This window comes from Chionomys nivalis, chromosome 3 (assembly GCF_950005125.1).
Source record: "Chionomys nivalis chromosome 3, mChiNiv1.1, whole genome shotgun sequence".
Classification (NCBI taxonomy): Eukaryota; Metazoa; Chordata; class Mammalia; order Rodentia; family Cricetidae; genus Chionomys; species Chionomys nivalis.
This window is the reverse complement of record NC_080088.1, coordinates 33,268,095-33,286,804: the sequence shown is the minus strand read 5'-3', so window position 1 is coordinate 33,286,804 and position 18,710 is coordinate 33,268,095. Positions and strand designations below refer to the sequence as shown.

Sequence of the window (18,710 nt, the reverse complement as noted above, 5' to 3'; positions counted from 1 at the left end):
AGGAACACCCAATCTTGGCATTGAAACCAGGGTTGACTATACATTTATGTGTCTCAGAAAAACAATGGACATCATTGGAAATCATGGACAGAAGATTAAGAAGAATGCTTGCAGTGTGTCCAGCTCTTAGCTTCTCATCTCCTGTGATTCAGGTGGGAGAACCCCAGGTGACTCACCTTCCTTGTCTTTCTGTAGGAAGGTGGAGGAAGTAGGGTGAAACACAGTGTTATTTTCAGGTTCAAAATTCAGTAATTTACCAACTGTGATCTTAAACATTTGTACACTTTTTCCAGATTCCAATTTCTACTCCTTTGAAATGGGGAATAGTAGCTTGCTCCCCAAGGAATACTGAGAGACCTACATGAAGTTTCAGGCTCAGTTATGTAACAACAACAACAAAAGACAAGATGTGGTGTAGTGGGAGCTGCGGGCTGTGTTCCTGCCACCCCAGCTCCTGGTCGCCTGGCTAGCTTATGCTCCGAAATAACAACAAACAAACTGTATTCTTTTAAACACTGCTTGGCCCATTATATCTAGCCTCTTCTCGGCTAACTCTGGCACCTAGACTAGCCCATTTCTAATAATGTATGTAGCACCCCAAGGTGCGCTTACCAGGAAGATTCTAGCCTACGTCCATCCTGGGTCGGAGCTTCATCGCATCTGCTCTGGAGAGGAGAGCATGGCATCTGTCTCTCAGGAGAGCTGCCCTGCATCTGAGCTTAATTCCTCTTCCTCCCAGCATTCTGTTCTGTTTACTCCACCCACCTAAAGGCTGGCCAATCAAATGGGCCAAGGCAGTTTCCTTATTAGCCAATGACCTTCCTCCATCATTTCCCCTTTTTCTGTTTAAACAAAAAAAGGAAGGCTTTAACTTTAACAGCAAAATTACATATAACAAAACAGTTATCAAGTAAGAACTACAGTTACAATATTTACATCTATTTTATCTTTATCATAACAAGGAAAACTATAACTATCTATCTATTCTTCAACTTCATCAAAGACTCCAGAAGGATATAATATTACCTGAGTAAATGAGAAGTAAGCAACTTACAAAACTCTAGAAATCACAGAGACATCTCGCTGCCTGGACAGTCACCCAAAGTTCCTTTGTACCGTTGGGGCATCCATCTTCGGCCTACAGGTCCATAGTATCCAGAGACATTTCCATGAAGCAGGAAATTTCAAAGACAGTTCAGTCACTATCTGCTGTATCCTGCAGAATGTCTCGCAAACTCTTTCATGAATCAAGAACCCCGAAAGATCATCTCACCTTTAGGCAAATTCAGCAGTCTTTTCTCTGTGGGTTCTTTGTGTAAAGTTTATGCAACAGTCCAGGCAAGAGCAGTTTCTTGCCCAAATGGCTATCAAACTCCATAAGGATCCTCTTCGATGCCCATCTTCTTGAAGTAGATTGGTGCTGCCAGGAGCAGAGTGTCTCATTGTCATGAAAAGTCCTAAGTTATTAAAACATTAAATAGCATATTCCATAGTCTTTGAAAGATATGAAGAATGTCTATCTAAAATATATCTATGTACATCTAGAAAATCTAACATGACTACAAACTTGACTATTATAGATAACTATTCATTAACAACTTATATACATAACATTTTTACATGAGCTACACAATCACAATACCTTAATCAATATCAGAAATACATATACATATAACAAAATCGACCTTAAATTTAAATCACTAAAGCAAAATCCTTATCAATGCAAATTATTCATACCTATATCATATCCCCTTTTAAATGTAAAAGAACATTTATAAACAATATTTGGGAATATGGGCACAGTTATTTCTCTCCAAACTGCTTCCTGCTGAATGGGGCACTGTTATTCAGGTCTTTTATAGGATAACCTATCTGCTAGGTTCATCTCAGTCGGCAGTTGAGCAAAGTAATTTTTTGAGGGTGTTCACAGCAACCTTTCGGGAGGGCGTGGTCTATCATACCATATTGGGATGGAAGCAATCCACAGGGTGTCATTGTCTGTGAAAACAAAAGAAGAATCTCTTTTCCAAAGTATCATATCCTTAGATCTAAATTCTGAAGTCAAGGTATTTTCATAATATCTATGTTGGATTAGTTCAGTAGCATTTATAAACAAATAGCAGCTGTTGCTCCTTCCTCAGCATTCAAACAATTCAAAGAGAGCATAATAGCATAAAGTATCAAGATTCTCTGTGTATTTTCCATTTTTGTGCAGCTTTGTTTTAACCTCTATTTCGTTTATTTTTACTTTTAACTTTTTGCTTTTTGAGACAGGTTCTCTGTATATCTTTGACCTGGAATAACTCTGTAGACCAGGCTGTCCTTGAACTCTCAGAGATCCTTCTGTCTCTGCCTCCCAGGCATTGGGATTAAAGGCACGTGCTACCACACCTTGAAGTCACAGAGGTCAATCTCCCTCTGTTTCCAAAGTGTTGGGATTAAAGGTGTGTACTACCACAATCAACTACTTTCTTTCTTCCTTTTTTTTGTTTATTACTTTAAAAACTTTAACTTTTAGTCTGCATATATTTTAACACACCGTAAATCATTTAAAGGTTTTCTTTGTCTTTGAATCTCTCTTTACTGTATCTCTCTTTTTCTGACCACATGAGCCTTTAAATTACTGAGCAATATGGGTAGGATTAAAGCTGTGGCTTTGGTGGCTGGATCCAGTCCATTCCTTAGCTTTCCAGCCTCATGGCAGAGGTACTGCTGGAGCCATTTTTATCACCACAATTGTGTGGCATTTCAAAGTCCCTGCCAGCAAGCAAGCTGCAACAGACAACACTCAAGTCCTCTCTCTGTAGTCAGCCCTCCTGCCTCAAACAGTCAGAGTTTGTCCTGGCAGGACAGCCCAGAAAGCTGGCATTTTTAAACGGCACAGCTTTTTTCTTGCTACAGCTGAAAACTGAAAAGTATGCGTTCCGCTTTTCATCAACACCGTTTAAGTGTTTCATGGCAGGACCTCTTAAAAGAGCTGCAAGGTTCTGCAGCTAAAGCTGAGTCAGGAAGCCTCAGCGCTTGCTTGCCTCTAGCAAGCAGAGCAGACCTGAGAAATTGCTGCTACCACGTGGGACGCCATTCTGTTGTGGGAGCTGCTGGCCGCTTCCTGTCACCCAGCTCCCAGCCGCCTGGCTAGCTCCTGTCCCAAAATAACAACACAGTGATTGAAAATGATTTCTGCCAAGCCTGATGACCTGAGTTCTGCTTCTGGAACCCATCTGAGGGTAGGAGAGAAGCAACTTCTGCAATTTGTTCTCTGACCTCCATGGGCACACCATTGCACACTCATGCACACACTCACACACACACACACAGAGGGGAGAGATGGGGGAGGGACGGAGGGAAAAAGAGAGAGAGTGAGGGAAAGAGAGACTAGAGAGACTAAAGGAATAAATAAAAACATTTTAAAAGAGCTGTGTTCAATGTTCCTAACATTTGTAGAACTGTTTGAGAATTTTAAGATTATTGAGTTTTACTTGCTAATCCCTGAGTCAGTATAGAGTATTTGGATAGCTGTATTGAGATTTCCCTTTCCAGGTATATCCGTGATTGTGAATTTCTACATATGTTTGCAGTTAAATTATCTCTGACTGCTTTAAGAATATGATTTGTAGTCTACAAAGAAGAATGAATTTACAGATTTTTCTAATATCTTAAACATGAACCCCTATAGTTGAAATTTATACTGGTTGTCTTTAGCCAGACTAAAAAAATGAAACATGATACCATAAGAAATCACAAATCAAATACACTCCCTTCTCTTTATTTGAAGTTTTTACTTTAATTACTGTCTAGCTAGTGTAGTGACAAAATTTGATTGAATATTTTCAGTAATGTCACATAGTAATTCATATAAGCTTGTTTGGCATATACATTCTACAACTTTCTGCTTCTCCACTACCTTTACAATATTTACAGAATAAGTAATTCTCACTGTATATATAGAATATCTAAAATAAGGCAAGCCATTCTTCACAGATAAGTCAGTCCATTCAACACGTATCTACTTTATCTCCTTTCCTTCTTAATTTCTGATCTGCATGACTTATTCAAAGCAAGGCCAGTATGTCCAACGCACCCTTTACAAAATAATTGTTAGGCCAGACGGTGGTGGCGTTCGCCTTAATCCCAGCATTCAGGAGGCAGAGGCAGGCAGATCTCTATGAGTTCAAGGCCAACCTGGTCTACAAGAGCTGGTTCCAGGTCAGGAACCAAAAGCTACGGAGAAACCCTGTCTCGAAAATTAAAAAAATAATAATAATTGTTAGGACATTAGCATACTATACATGTAGGATTTTTGTTTTTGAAGATAAACTATCTTTCACAATATAGCATATTTAATTACACTGTTGTACTTCTTCACTAGTTTCTTAAACTATATTGTTTTACATCAGTTCAAATCTCTGTTTCTGAATGGGCAATAGAAAAAAATCATCAATAAATTTATAGGATATTTGGAACAATTCATTGAAAAAGCTTATGCTATGTAAAAAAGGCAGTAGGTCAATTAGCAGATGAAAAAATCCCAAAGTGATTGATGTTTCTAGGAAGAAAGAGAAAAATTGACAAGAGAAAAATGATAAGAAGATGGTAAAGAAATAAGTTGGGAAGGAGAAAAAATTAGGGAAGTAAATATGATTTAGATATATTATATATGTATGAAATTTTCAGTGAATACATAAAAATATTTTAAAAGGCAACAGCAGAAAGAAATTATCCAAGATTAAGTAGACTAAGTTTTATAGAACTAAAAATGAATCTCTTCCTCTTCCTCCCTCTGTCTGCTTTCCTCTGAGCTGAACTCAGGACCTGTGAGGCCAACAGCAGCCTAGCACTCTACCACTGAGCTACTTTCCCGGAAAAATGAAATCATTTCAGAAAGGAAAATCATGATGTCTGAGAGACGATGAACAATGGAGTGATGAAAACAAACATGTAAGAAAATAAATTCACTGATAATATTTCTTTTGTCAAGGTCACTGAAAGATAACAAAAAGAATATTAAATGAGGTTATCTTATTTAAGTCAGAAAGTGATTGAAACAAGGAAGAGAGGAAGGCTGCCACATTTCAGGGATGCTGACGGGAGACAGTAATGACGTTTATCTATAATATATTGTTGGATATGATTTAGTGAGCTGAGTAAGATCTTCAGTGGCCATCACAAGGTCTTTTCATTTGTAGATGAAAAGTTGTCAAAAAATTAGAAAGTAACATTTCTCACACACTTGCCAGTGACAAGAACCATTTGCTACCTAGAACAGTTAAATACAAGCTGAGCCTCAAAGAGAGGCTCACTGAAGTTTGAGCTTCAAGTTAATGTTCCAATTGCTTGTTATAAAATTTGTGAGAAGACATATGATCCTAAATTAATCAAGTTATAGCTATTATAAAGCTGTCATAACACATATGTCTAATTTTTTATCTGAAAACTTATTTATATTATTAGTTACTACCCGAATAAATAAATTTACTAACTTTAAAGATTATGGATACTTAAATATTAAAGGCAAAGTAAAAGTAGGGAGCTATCATCTTAAACACAGGAAATATTTGAATTATACAAGATAAAACCTTGAGTTATAAATAGTGTAATTCAAAGTAATAGAGGTAGAATTTTTGCGGGAGGTGGGAACTGTTCAAGCAAAAGGGATGAAAATTTCAAAAGTTAAGAGTTTTCAAAAGATACTGGCTCTTCACTATATATAGGCATACATTTCGCAGTGATTATTTTTTATAAAGAATAAAATGATACTTATTCATCAAAATACACACAATGGAAAAATATTGAAAATAACGTAATTTATTCAATCATCTATTTGTTACTTTTTAATGACTCTCCAGGTAAGTCTCTATTTTGCTGTATGTGTATCTGGCCTATTAGACAAAATGCTCATTTCAAACTAAATGAAACCCATGATCTTTTTAGCATGGTTTAGTGAAAAACCTAGAAGATTCAAGATAAATAATATGAACTAGACTCTCTTCATGACTTACATGCTAAGAATGCATAGTTGACAGACACCACGTAGTTATTTTCATCCTATCAGTTTGCAATTGAGAATCATTCAGTCTCTGCTAGATTCTGGGAACATAGTGTTGAAAAGATATTCATAGTCTCTCTCCTCAAGGATATTCCTTTCTGGGAATTATGGGGAGGCCTTTTTTCTTAATTTATTCAAGTATCAAAGCATTTCGAAGTTTTAGACAGTGCCGATGGCTGTGTGCACAGACTCAAAAAGCCCTAAAAATATTCCAGTGAATCTTTGCTTTTGTTTTTCCTCTGATCAGCAAAACGAATCCTTAAATCACCCTGTACTTGAAACCTGACAGCTGCTCTAAAAGTTTCTGAGCTGGCACAGAAAAGAGTGGCAAGGGAAAACTGGAATCTTAAGTCATCAGTAAAGAAAACAATTTTGAGCAGTCATCAAAAAGTCTGGCTGTCTTGGAATATTATATCAAACACACTTTTCTATTAAGTTTCTAATGGAATAAAGCATGGAATAAAGTTAACATCCCACAATTAACGTGCAGATAAAGCACAGAGCAACAGATTCCACAGTGACATTAATAAGGTATTTGGTTCACTAAGTCTAAACAAATTTTGTATAAGCAGAAATATTTATAGTAGCCTCCTGCTATCTGTCACAAATGCAATTAATTTATCATATAAAAATCCATTAACATTGTCATTTAATTTTTTGAAAATAATATTGAAGTAGATAATACAATTCATTAGCAGGGATTAAAGAGGAGGGAGATCAAGGTGTTTCCTTGGAATTGTTGAAAAATCCCCACACCTCCAATTCTTAAAAGAAACAAAAATGGTGAAAGTTTATGCTGAAATGTAAGAAATAACCAAGTACTGAAAGGAAACAGATGATATTGCTTTACAAAATTATATCATTTTTTGAGTATTCAAATTTATTCCATTTCATTTTTTAACTCATTTGTTTGTAGGATTTTGTGGTACTGGGGTTTAAAACCAAAGCCTTGTGCATAGTAGGATAACATCCTAGCACGAAAGCAGTAATCTAGCCTAGCTCTAGAATGTAGAGACATAAATCTTACATTACGTACATTGAGAATGAAAAGCAATATATTGATTTCTTTTGTTAAATATGAGCCATGACTGAATGAAACAGAGGAGATACGCTAGAGGAATTTCTAGAGAGTCAAAGTGATGCATGACGTCGTACCTCCATACTCATCCTCGCCTTACTCATCAGTTTATGCTGAGGCTGATCCTTCATAAAGCATCTTCTCTCACACTGGTTATACTGAGTGGCCTTTATCTTCCGGACTACTTATTTTCTGTTTTCTTACTTTTCTTAGCAAGCAACTATTGAAAAGTTTTATTGTCAGTATTTCTTTCTTATCTTACTCTCTTCCTCTAAATAATCTTTGAAGTATGAAGGCACACCATTTCCTCCGTTTTCGTGGATTTTATTTCTTGGTCTCAAACAAAGGAACAAGAGCAGGATACAAAACAAGAAAGCTTTTTTCCAATGAGAGGCAGAAAGGGAGTTGATCAGGAAGGGGCAAGGTAGGGAGGAACTGAGAGGAGTGAAGAAGGAAAACTTTAACCAGGATATCAAATATGAATAAAGAATCTAGTTTAAATTAAAGGAAAAATAGAGAAGGAAGATCAGCTGCATCTTCTTGAAGAGAGGCTGCAAGAGAGGCTTGCAGAGAGGCTGTCATGTGACTATCCTCCCACACCAATACCTATTTCCACAGTAGCACCGTTAGCTCATTTTCCAGATTTCTTTCTTAATTGGTTTATTTTTACTGACCATTTGAGTTTTGAGAAAGGATCTCATACCATAGTTCAGCCTTGCCTGAAGTTCATGCTGTAGTTCTGGCTGTCCTCACATTTATAGCAATTAATCTGCTTTGAGTTCCTGAGTACTGGGATTACAGATTACCTTGCATTGAACTATTATTTATGTCTTTAATAATTTAGCTGACATTCTATTTTCTCTCATAGACGTTTTCAATAATTTTTAAAAACAAACAAATAATTTAATTTTAAGACTTTATCTCTGTGTGTATTTGTATGTGAGTGTGTGTGTGTGTGCGCGCGCGCACGCACCTGGAATAAGTGAATTCAGAGGCCAGAAGACAAAATTGGATACCTTGGTGCTATAGTTACAAGTGGTTATAAGATGTCCAAAATGGGTACTGGGAACAAAACTCCTCAAGAGCAGCAAGGATTCTTAATTATGGAAGCATCTCTCTACCTCCAACATATACATTTGTGAAGTAATAAACTCATTAATAATGATATTTGTCTTTTGAATTTCATTCTAATGTTCAGCAGTGGACTTAGCACATCTTAATAACTCATTAAATAATGAATTAAATCCATGGTCAAAATAATACAGGAAAATTGTATTATTATATAAATATAAATATAAAAAATAGATGTACATTACATACTTAGAATTTTTGCCTCTGGAGAATGTTCATTTTGTTACTATTCATTGTTTGATAACTGATGGATATGTTTGTTGAATACAAAACCTTGTTGTCAGTGTAATTTTCCTATCAAGTAGAGGTTGTCACATTCTCACCATTCAGATCACTGAACATTAAGTGTCTTAATTACCCATCTAGATTGGGAAAGTAATTGGCATATTAGATTTGTTATGTTAGGAAATGGCCTATAAATGAAATCTAAATCTTTCTAGATGCTTCCCTGTGGCAGAGACTCATATAAAAACACTTCTGTATGTTTTTGTATGTGCTTTTTATATATGTCTAGGATTTTAGTATAATGATGTAACAATAAGTAGGAACTCTGTCTTCTGGAACATATGAGAGTCATTAGGGACAACCCCTCATTTTCTTCCTATTCCAAATGTTTGGAAGCACAATAAAAATGCCTCTACGGCCAAAACAAAGCCATCTCATTAATTAGAAATTTTAAGATTAATTTTTTTTTTTTTCGAGACAAGGTTTCTCTGTGGTTTTTGGAGCCTGTCCCGGAACTAGCTCTTGTAGACCAGGCTGGTCTCGAACTCACAGAGATCCTCCTGCCTCTGCCTCCCGAGTGCTGGGATTAAAGGCGTGCGCCACCACCGCCCGGCAAGATTAATTTTTAAGTCTAGAATATTAATCTCCTCTTCTCCTAGACAGACAAAACTTGTTGCACACAGGACAGAATACTTATTGGTCTGTCTTCCATTAAAATCATTAATTTACGAATCTGTCATTCTGAGGAGACTCTGAGCTCCTGGAAGGTAGACACAATGACTTATTCATCTGCATTTCTCCTGTGTCTGCCATATTATTATTTTGCACTAATAGTTTGTGAGGAACAGTTATTGAATTACATTTCTCAGACTGGTTTGCAAGTGTAAGATTCTTAATAATTTACAAATATAGATTATTTTAGTTGACATCCAGACATATCTTACAGAACCTGAAAATAACCTTTCAAGTTAAGTTCCTTCTTAAAATTCTGAAAACAAAATAGATGTCAGAAATAAACAGGTGCCTATAAGGTTTATGATAGGTTCTTGATAATGATGTCTAAATTCTTTGAGATCTTATTTTCTTCAAACTACTACCATACAACATGTACACATGTATTTCACATTGTCACTATTAAACAAAATAATGATAAAACAATTTAGGCTAACCTTAGCCTTTGAGTCTAGCCTATCTGGTTACCTATCTCAATTTCAATACTAACGGCACTGAGGTTTAAAGGAAAGATGGATTTCAGAAAAAAAATAAAACAAACAAACAAAAAAACCAAGTATCTAGATTGATGGTCTAGTATTGAAGAGCACTGGCTGCTCTTCCAGAATCGAGGGTTCAGGTCCTAGTACCTCCATGCCTACTCACAATTAGACAATTGTACCTCCAGTACCTTAAGATCTATGGGAACCAGTCATCCATGTGATATGTAGATATACATGCAGGAAAAATACACCACCACATATGGCTTTTATGTGAATGCCAGAGATCTAAATTGGGTCTGCATGCATGCACAGACAGCATTCGACTCACTGTGCTACCCTGCTCGTCCTTTATTTAATGTGTTTTTACAAACCATGTTGTATTCAAAGGAAAGATACTGTTGCCTGTTCATATTGAATTAAAAGACAAACTCCATAAAGAGTGGTTCATTTTCTTTACATGGACTTCTCAACTGTTCCTACTGAATGTCCATCAGCAGAATAACAGACTGTTCTCATGACAGAGGCTAACAGTGAATAGAAGTGTGAAAATGAAGAAAAGCCACAGGACCGTGCACTAATATTCACACATATAGGTGTACTATTCAAATATAATTGATAGTTTCAGCATGATCAAATATAAAAACCTTATCTAATTGAAAACAAAAAAATGAAAGTAACAGGATTATAATCTTGCATGTCTGATAAATATAATTTATATGAAATAGATATTTTAAGTAATTTTTATATTAAATACATAGTCTTAAAAAGTAATACTCAAACTGATAAAAATTCAAAATCCTTAATAATATTAAAAGTATAAAAAATTGCATACATCTTTGGAAATACCTATAATACTTTGAGTAATGAATTTTTTCTTCCCCAGCTTCTCCCAGTTTCGCCCTATTTCCCTGCCCACAGCACTTCCCCTACACACACAAACATAAAAAACAGGTACACCATAATAAGCCAATACAAATACACTGGCCTTGGATTTTTAAATAAAATTATTTTCTTAGAGCATTTAAACATCCACTTGGTAGCCAACTACCACTAACTATGAATAACAGGCCATACTTTATAAATATTAAGAGAATATTACTGAGATAAGTGGGCTAGGTATAAGTATCACTCTAATTGTTATAATTACATTAGCTGAGTACCAAAGATGTTTCCGCCCTCAGTGTCAAAAAAGGCAGATGTATTCCACTTTAATTGCTACTATCACACAACCATCAAACATAAACTAGTTAGCAAACCTCAAGCCTGGAAGATGGCTCAGCCTGCAAAGGTGCCTAATATCAAGTCTGATTACCTGAGTTTGATGCCCAGGATCCAAAAGTTAAAAGGAGAAACCACTTCTTCAACCCGCCCTAATACCTTTACAAAATACACCATTGCATGTGAGCATCCTCCCAACTAACTCAAAAAAGTAAAATACAATGAAAAAAGTAGCACAGATGACACCTCTCCAGGGTGCAGTTCATCACCCCAGAGTTACAGCCATTAATATTTCAGAAGAGACCATGAATCAACACATCAAATGGGATAAATTTAGCATATAAATCGACTCATAATTCTGAGCTGTGTTGTACTGCCAAGTGAGATCAGATTTGGTTAATTTATTTTCATTAATTTATAATAAACTCACAGGAGACAAATTCAACTATAAAGAAGAAAGAAGGCTCTTACCTTGGCATATGAAACCTCGTTCTTCATAACCAGCGTTGCAGGTGCACTTCCCGATGGGTACAAGCCATTCCCCCTCTGTGCTGCAGTACATCCTGGGAGGATCCTCCTCCTTGGAATTATTGACACAAGAGCCCCTAACCTCCACCAAAGACTGGGAGTCCATGGGTACTGTGTCTGGAAACATAGCCAGATTCTTCACAGTAAACGGGCACTTTTTGAAGTACACTCTCACAGACACCAAGGCAACGCAAGCACCAACGTCTTGAAAAGCCAAATAAAACCCCTTTTTGTTGACCGGCCCCACTTCTCTAATCTCAGTATTGAGTTTCAGAATGCGGTCTCCAAGATCCATCTGGGTGAAACTTTCATCGGCTGCAATGGTGTCAATCTTTGTAAATTGATGCTCGCGGAATTTCACACTCTGATCATCGTCAGACTCCATGTAGTACAGGTTAAAGGTCTCCTTGCAAGTCCCCAAAACCAATGGAATGCTGTTGCAGTCCCGTAGTGTGAACTTGAGCTCCACATAGATTTTCTGAGCTGAGTTTCTTGGGACCCAGTTTGTCCTCAGCCAATTATTTTGGCTGTGATCCATGACATTGCACACCTGGTAAGTCCTGATGGGTGTGTAATGCTCATCAACACCACTGATCTCTTCCCACTGAAGAATCAAAGCAAAGACAGAGAGGCAAAATTAGTGAGGTAAGTGTAGTGATGACACACACAGGACAAAAGTGCCAAGGTAAATTAACTAACAAAAACAAAAAACAGCATAAACAAGCAAAGGCTTCCATGCCACACATTATAGAGATCTGTGGACAAACTGCTAACCTTCTAGTGTATGGTTATTGGTGTATTCAATGCCACAAAGAAGTTTCATAATTGAGTGAATACCTTTGCCTTGCACTGCAAGTTTTTAGATATTGAAGAAAAGGCCACTGGGCAGGTCATTATGCACAAACACTGGAGTACGAAAACCTGGAATGAGGCCTGGAGGGATGGCTCAGCCATTAAAGGCTAGGCTCACAACCAAAAATATAAGAGTTCGGTTCCCAGCACCCATGGCTGTCCCTCCAGGAAAAAAAAAAAAAGAAAAGAAAACCTGGAATGAATGGTGAACTGAGTCAGGTCAAAGACTTGCAGCAATTCTGTATTTTGTCTGTCTGTTTTAAAAGAAAACAACAACTAACAGTGCCTGAAACTAGTTGTTTTTCTCACAACTTAAACAATATTGACGTAAATTTTGTATGCAGCAAAATTCAGAGACTTTACATGTTAGCATCATCATGGAGCTTCAGGCACACCATTTTTAAAGAGTCTCAGTCTTTTTGGTGGAGCCATGTTGGGGAAATGTCAGCTTCTCCAAAACAAACAGTTATTATATGTGAAACAGAAATAGCCATATAGTGAATGTTATGGTTTCTACTGCCTTGGCTCCCATATTGGACTTTTATGAAAAGTTAATGTGTTGTTATTATATTAGTTAAATTTATATTATTAACTTCTGTGACTATAAAAGAGATTTTTTAAAAAGTTCCAAGAGTTTAAAACAGTAAAGAAGTATATTTTGTGATCATCAGAATAAATGTTGGGAAGCTTATTTCAATGCCATATTGCTTGCATTACTCATGTTACACTATCATGCCAGCCTCTCTAACTTCTATTGCTGTTTACGTATTTTCTTTTTTTTTTCATGTACAATTTTGCCCAGACCTTTCGGGAACATTAGTCCTTTACTAAGATGCTTTTTAATTCAAAGTCTTCCAGGGTTCTTCAGTGCCTATGCAAAAACATTTAAACTCTTCAGTTTGAAATTTTAGTTTCTTCAAAAATGATCCCAATCTACATGCTAATTTTTATAGAGTTCAAATAGAGAATAGAAACTTCTTTCCAATGAGAGCTATTTTACTGTTTTCAAGAGCCATGTTAAATTTCCTGGTCTTTATTCCCTTGTTTATGGTGCAATTACATTGGAATATGTTTTTCTTCCTCCTTCACATTAATAACCCTATTGTTCCTAAAAATATTATACTTTAAACATCACATTTATTCACAAGTTAATTCATCAAGCATTCGTGGATAAATTTAGAATTTTTTCTAAAATGAAATTACTAAATTTTGAGTTATTCATATTTATAATACTGTATGACTATTGGGGAATGAACTAATTGTAATATATGGGGGTATCATTCATGAGCATGAGCCCATAAGAAATTATTACTAGGGTGAAGCATATGGTGCAGTGGTAGAATACTATCAATGATATGCAAAGTTCCATATTTGGTTTGCAGAATGAGAAAAATGTTAAACAATTTTTAAATTTTGAAGATCAAACATTGCATTGCACATTATAATTGTACTCTTAAATTTCACTCCAAGAAGAAAACTGAAGGAGATAAAGGGGATAAAAAGAAATCACAAAGTATCTTATTTTCAGATAATACAATAATGTTAATAGGTTACTCTAAAAATTTCAACAGAAAACCCTACAACTGATATAGTTAAAACATAGCAGTTGTTTACAAAATTCCCAAGAATCAGCAGCCTGCCTATAAACAAATGACAAACTGACTCAGAAAGAAATCAGGGAGCAACACTTTTCACAGTAACCTCTAATAATTTAAAATATCTTTGGGTAACTCTGGCCAAAAAGTGAAGGCATGGCATTGGCACAAAAACAGACAAGTTGATCAGGGGAGTTAAACTGAAGACTCTGGGATGAATCCACATACCAATGGGCCTGATTTTTGCTAAAGAATCCAGAAACACATACCAGATAAAAGACAACTTTTTCAACAAATGGTGCTGTTCAAACTGAATGGTTACATGTAGAAAAATTTTATAGGTCCATACTTATCATCCTGCACAAAACATAGCTTCCAATGGATACAAGACATCAACATAAAACCAGATACTTTAGACGTGAAAAAAGAGAATGTAGGAATAACGTTGAACTCATTGGCACAAGAGAAGACTTTATGAACAGAACACCATTAGCTCGGGCACTAAGATCAAATATTAGTAAATAGGAGTTCATGAATATGAAGAGCCTCTGTATGGCAAAGGACACTGTTGTTGTGACAAAGTGTATGCCTACAGAATAGGAAAAAGTTTTCCCCTACTACATATACAATACAGGGCTATATCCAAAATGTGTAAACAACTAAAAATAAAATGTGATGCAGATATAAGCAGAATTTTCAAAAGGAAACTGAAATTGCTGAAACTACTTAAAGAACTTTTCAAAATCTTTAGTCATCTGGGACATCCCAAACAAAATTACTTTGAGATTTCATGTTACACTTCTCAGAAAGGCCAGGGTCAATAAAACACATGACAGCTCATCTTGGTAAGGATTTGCAATAAGGGAAACACTCATCTGTTGCTGGTGGGTATGTAAGCATTCTCACCCAGGTTGGGAATCAGTGTAGTAGTTCCTCAGAAAGATTGGAATGTATTGACCTCAAGATCCCCACTCTTGGGCACACACCCAAATGATACTTGACCCTACCACAAGAACAGTTACTCAATTATGCTCACTGCAGGTGTATTCATAATAGCCTAAAATTGGAAACAACCAAGATGTCCCTGAACAGAAAAATGGACAAAGAAAATGTGATACATTGCATAATGGAATATTCCTCAGCCATTGAAAAAAACAACAATAAAATCATGAAAATTGCAGGTAAACAGATGAAACTGGAAAAGATCACACTGAGTGAGGTAACCTAGACCCAGAAAGACAGATGTGATATATATTCACTTATATGTGGATATTAGCTGTTAAGTCAATGATATCCAAGCCACAGTCTGCAGAACCACAGAGGTTGGGTATACAGTAAAAGTCTAAGAAAGGACAAATAGATCTCCCTAGGAAAGGAAAATATAATGTATAGTTATGGATAAATATGGGGATAGCTAGAATGGGAAGATATAATGGAAAGGGGGAGGGAACAGGAGATGAGGAAGTGAAAATGGAAGAGAGACAACTAAAGTTAATTACCATTTGAGGCATAATATGGAAACCTAATACAGTAGAAGATTCCTAAAGTACACACATGTATGAAGGAGATGTGAAAGAAATCATCAAATTGAGGAAATAGAGTCCAAGTTGGCCATTTCTTATCAGCAAAGTAAACTTCCATTGCTGGGATTTGGTTAGCAAATTTTGTTAGCAAAAGGAGTCCCAGAGAAACATGCAAACAAACCAGGCTGTTACCACCACTGTAGGGCATTCTCAACATACAGAATGCAAGGATCCATTGACAAAGACAACATCTACAGAAAACAGTAGAAAGGGAGAAGCTATGCCGGTGCCTATATAGAGACTTTACCTCTATACCCTGGTGTCTTTGGTTCAGGAAAGTACTCTGCATGCTATCAAAGAAGAAACAATAACATAAATCCAACCACAAACCCTTTGATCTACCAATGGCATCCTGTAAGATAAACTATGGCGATGGTGGGACAATGTTTATGTGAATAACTAATAGTGATTTGATTGAAGACCCACTCTACAAGAGGGAAAACATATCAGACATTGCTTGTGTAACCAAGAACTTATGACTACCCAGGGACCGAATGTAAAACCAAATAATACCCTTCTAAAACACAACAAAAATAAAAAATAAAAAAACAAAGCAAAACAAAAAGCAAAACACAAACAAAGAAACAAGCAAAACAAAATGATGATTGTGTACTCATATATCAGTGCCTTGCTTGGCCATAATCAGAGAAGTGAGAACAAATACAGAGCCCCACAGCCAGACATTATACAGAGAGTGAGAGACCTTGGAAAACTCCTACAAAATGGGATATGTCCATCAAGCGTCTCCCCTCAGGTCTCATGGAATCACAGGGATGAGGAGGAAAAATAGCTTAAAATAATGGAAGAGCCAGAGATGAAAGAAGAGAAAAACCCTCTGAATTAGCTGATGTTCATAGGGACTCACAGACACTGGAACAGCATGTACAGGGCCTGCATGAGTGTGCACCGCATAAGTTCTTAGAATTGAAAGGGGGAAGTGGACACATGCTCATACTCCTAACTCAGAAGTTATCTCCAATTTGATATGCACTTCCAAATGAAAATTTAATTTTCTCCAAGGGAATCTCACTGGGGGAAAAAAACTCCTTTCAAGGGTTGGTCTCATGGGCCACTCATAGATGGCCAATAAAAAATGAATTAAGTTGCATCTTCAGAGAACCTTTGTCTCATAATTCATGTCAAAGCCTACCTTTCTAGAAATGTCTTATTTCTTATTTTCATATTCTTATTTTTAATTTTTATTTTCTACACACACACACACACACACACACACACACACATTTCTTCTTTCTTTTTACCCTACAGGCTCTTTGCATTCATGTTATGGTTTCTAGTTTAGTGTTCTATGATTTCCTGAGTATGTGAGGAAGTGAGTCTTTCTTCTGCCTTCTCTTGGGTTCTTATTCTTCTGTTTGTTTTGTCTTTTATTTTATCTTATTATATTTTGTGATTGATCATTAGAAGCCTATTTGCTTTCTACTCAGAGACAGAAAGAAGATGGATCTGGATGGGAGGGAAGGTAGGAAGGAACTGGGCAGAATAGAGGGAGGGAATACTCAAATCAGGATATATTATGTGTGAAAAGTATCTATTTTCAATAAAAGGGGAAAAGGGAAATATAGCATTTTTTAAATTTTTTAAGTCTTACTGAAGAAATCTAATCCATTTACCTCATTAAATGTGTGGATTATTTAGGTATCTTTTCTGAAGAAACTCATGTAAGAGGTGTCTCAGTTCTAAAGTGTTTATGGTAAGGTATATATAGTAAAGTCAAAGTCAAGGCAAAATGTTTAATTTTAGAAGATTAAGGGACTAGCTACATTTGGTGTTCAAAAATGTCCATTGTTAAATATCAATGTTTTGTGGTAGTGCTAAAGATTAGACTGTGAGACTAATCTGGATGTATTCTGGGTCTTTACAGTTAGATCATGACATTGTGATTAGAAATTAGGAAAAAAAGATCATTTGGCTTCATATTTTTAAATCAAACTTTATTCATAAGAATAGATGAGTATTTTGTTTGATCAATGATTCATTTGCAAATTTCTTTGCTATAAGCCATATTCAGCTAACCATTAAGCAGCGCATTCTATAGAGATTTTCATAATTTGATGTAAAATATGATTTTAATTAAGGAATTTTCATTGTAGTTTAATTTGGCAAGCTATCACAAGTCCTTGAATACAGAGTTATGAATTGCATGAAGATAATGCAAACAACACCAGCATGCTTTTCACGGAGAAAGTCGCAGGGAGCAATTACCACTTCATTAATTTGTAATGAAGACCTAATTGCCTGAAAGTGATGGTGGACTGCCATCTCCAACCGCTTACAGCACCAGATTCTCTAACTCTGGCAATTGCTGAAGACAAGCAACAGCAGAAATATCATCTCTAAAGTAAGATTTTTTTCTTAACATCGCAATTCCAAAACCATTAGCTAAATTCTTCTTGCAACTGCATGTTTGTTAATGAAAAGATACACAGGCTTGTCAAATCTCTTTCCTCTAATAACTAATCTACACATTCATAAATTCCTACATATAACAATTGTTCTAAGGAAAACACAAAGAAAGGATAAGGTGGTACATAGAAGTGATACATAGAATTTGGGAATAATAAGCATATTTCTCTTCCTTGCCTTCTGCAGAAAAGGGTGAGGAAAAATTATAATGGTTACTTAAATTCTCTAAGTCATCAATTCTGATATTTAGCCTGTTTTCCAGATCCATATGTAAAATCTGTATTTTTTGGTCAAAAAGCTGATTGACTCCTTTATTTTTCATGGTCCAGATTACTATAACCCAGCAAACACAGGCGTCAGATTGCTTGTCCTTGAAGGAATTATTCTGCAACTTCTTTCTAGGGGATTTCATTAATATTTTCTAGAAAACAAAATTCCAATTCCATTGGAGCCAAACATGTACTTTTTAGGAAAACAAACACTTTTAATAATTAATTGTCATTTAACCTAAAAACAGTCTTTCCTATATACCTCAATTATATTAATTAAAGATTTGTTTTATGGTTCAAACTAATTCCTCTCATGGTGAACCTTTTTAAGGAGTTGAGAACAGGGAGTAAGGGTAATAAAAACAGAAATACATGTTGGGAAATATTCAATTATTTAGTACATATGCAACATAAGCAACTATGTTGGAGGACATAAATAAGATGAGAAAATAACTTCATAATTTACCTCTAAGGATATAAAACTGGTTTTTCAAGAATTTGAAGATGACAAAATAAAAATGGCATTAGTAGGATTATTCTGGTTAGA

The 18,710-nt window shown here is 35.8% G+C and overlaps 1 protein-coding gene across 2 annotated transcripts in view; it reads right to left on the bottom strand.

The window, feature by feature from the left end:
• The window catches only part of Epha3 (EPH receptor A3), a 306,637-nt gene that overhangs the window by 209,464 nt on the left and 78,463 nt on the right, over positions 1–18,710 (bottom strand). For both annotated transcript variants that reach the window (XM_057763683.1, XM_057763684.1), the window contains exon 3: positions 11,384–12,044. In XM_057763683.1, coding sequence (XP_057619666.1) covers positions 11,384–12,044 — 661 coding nt within the window. The remainder of the gene's footprint in view (positions 1–11,383; positions 12,045–18,710) is intronic.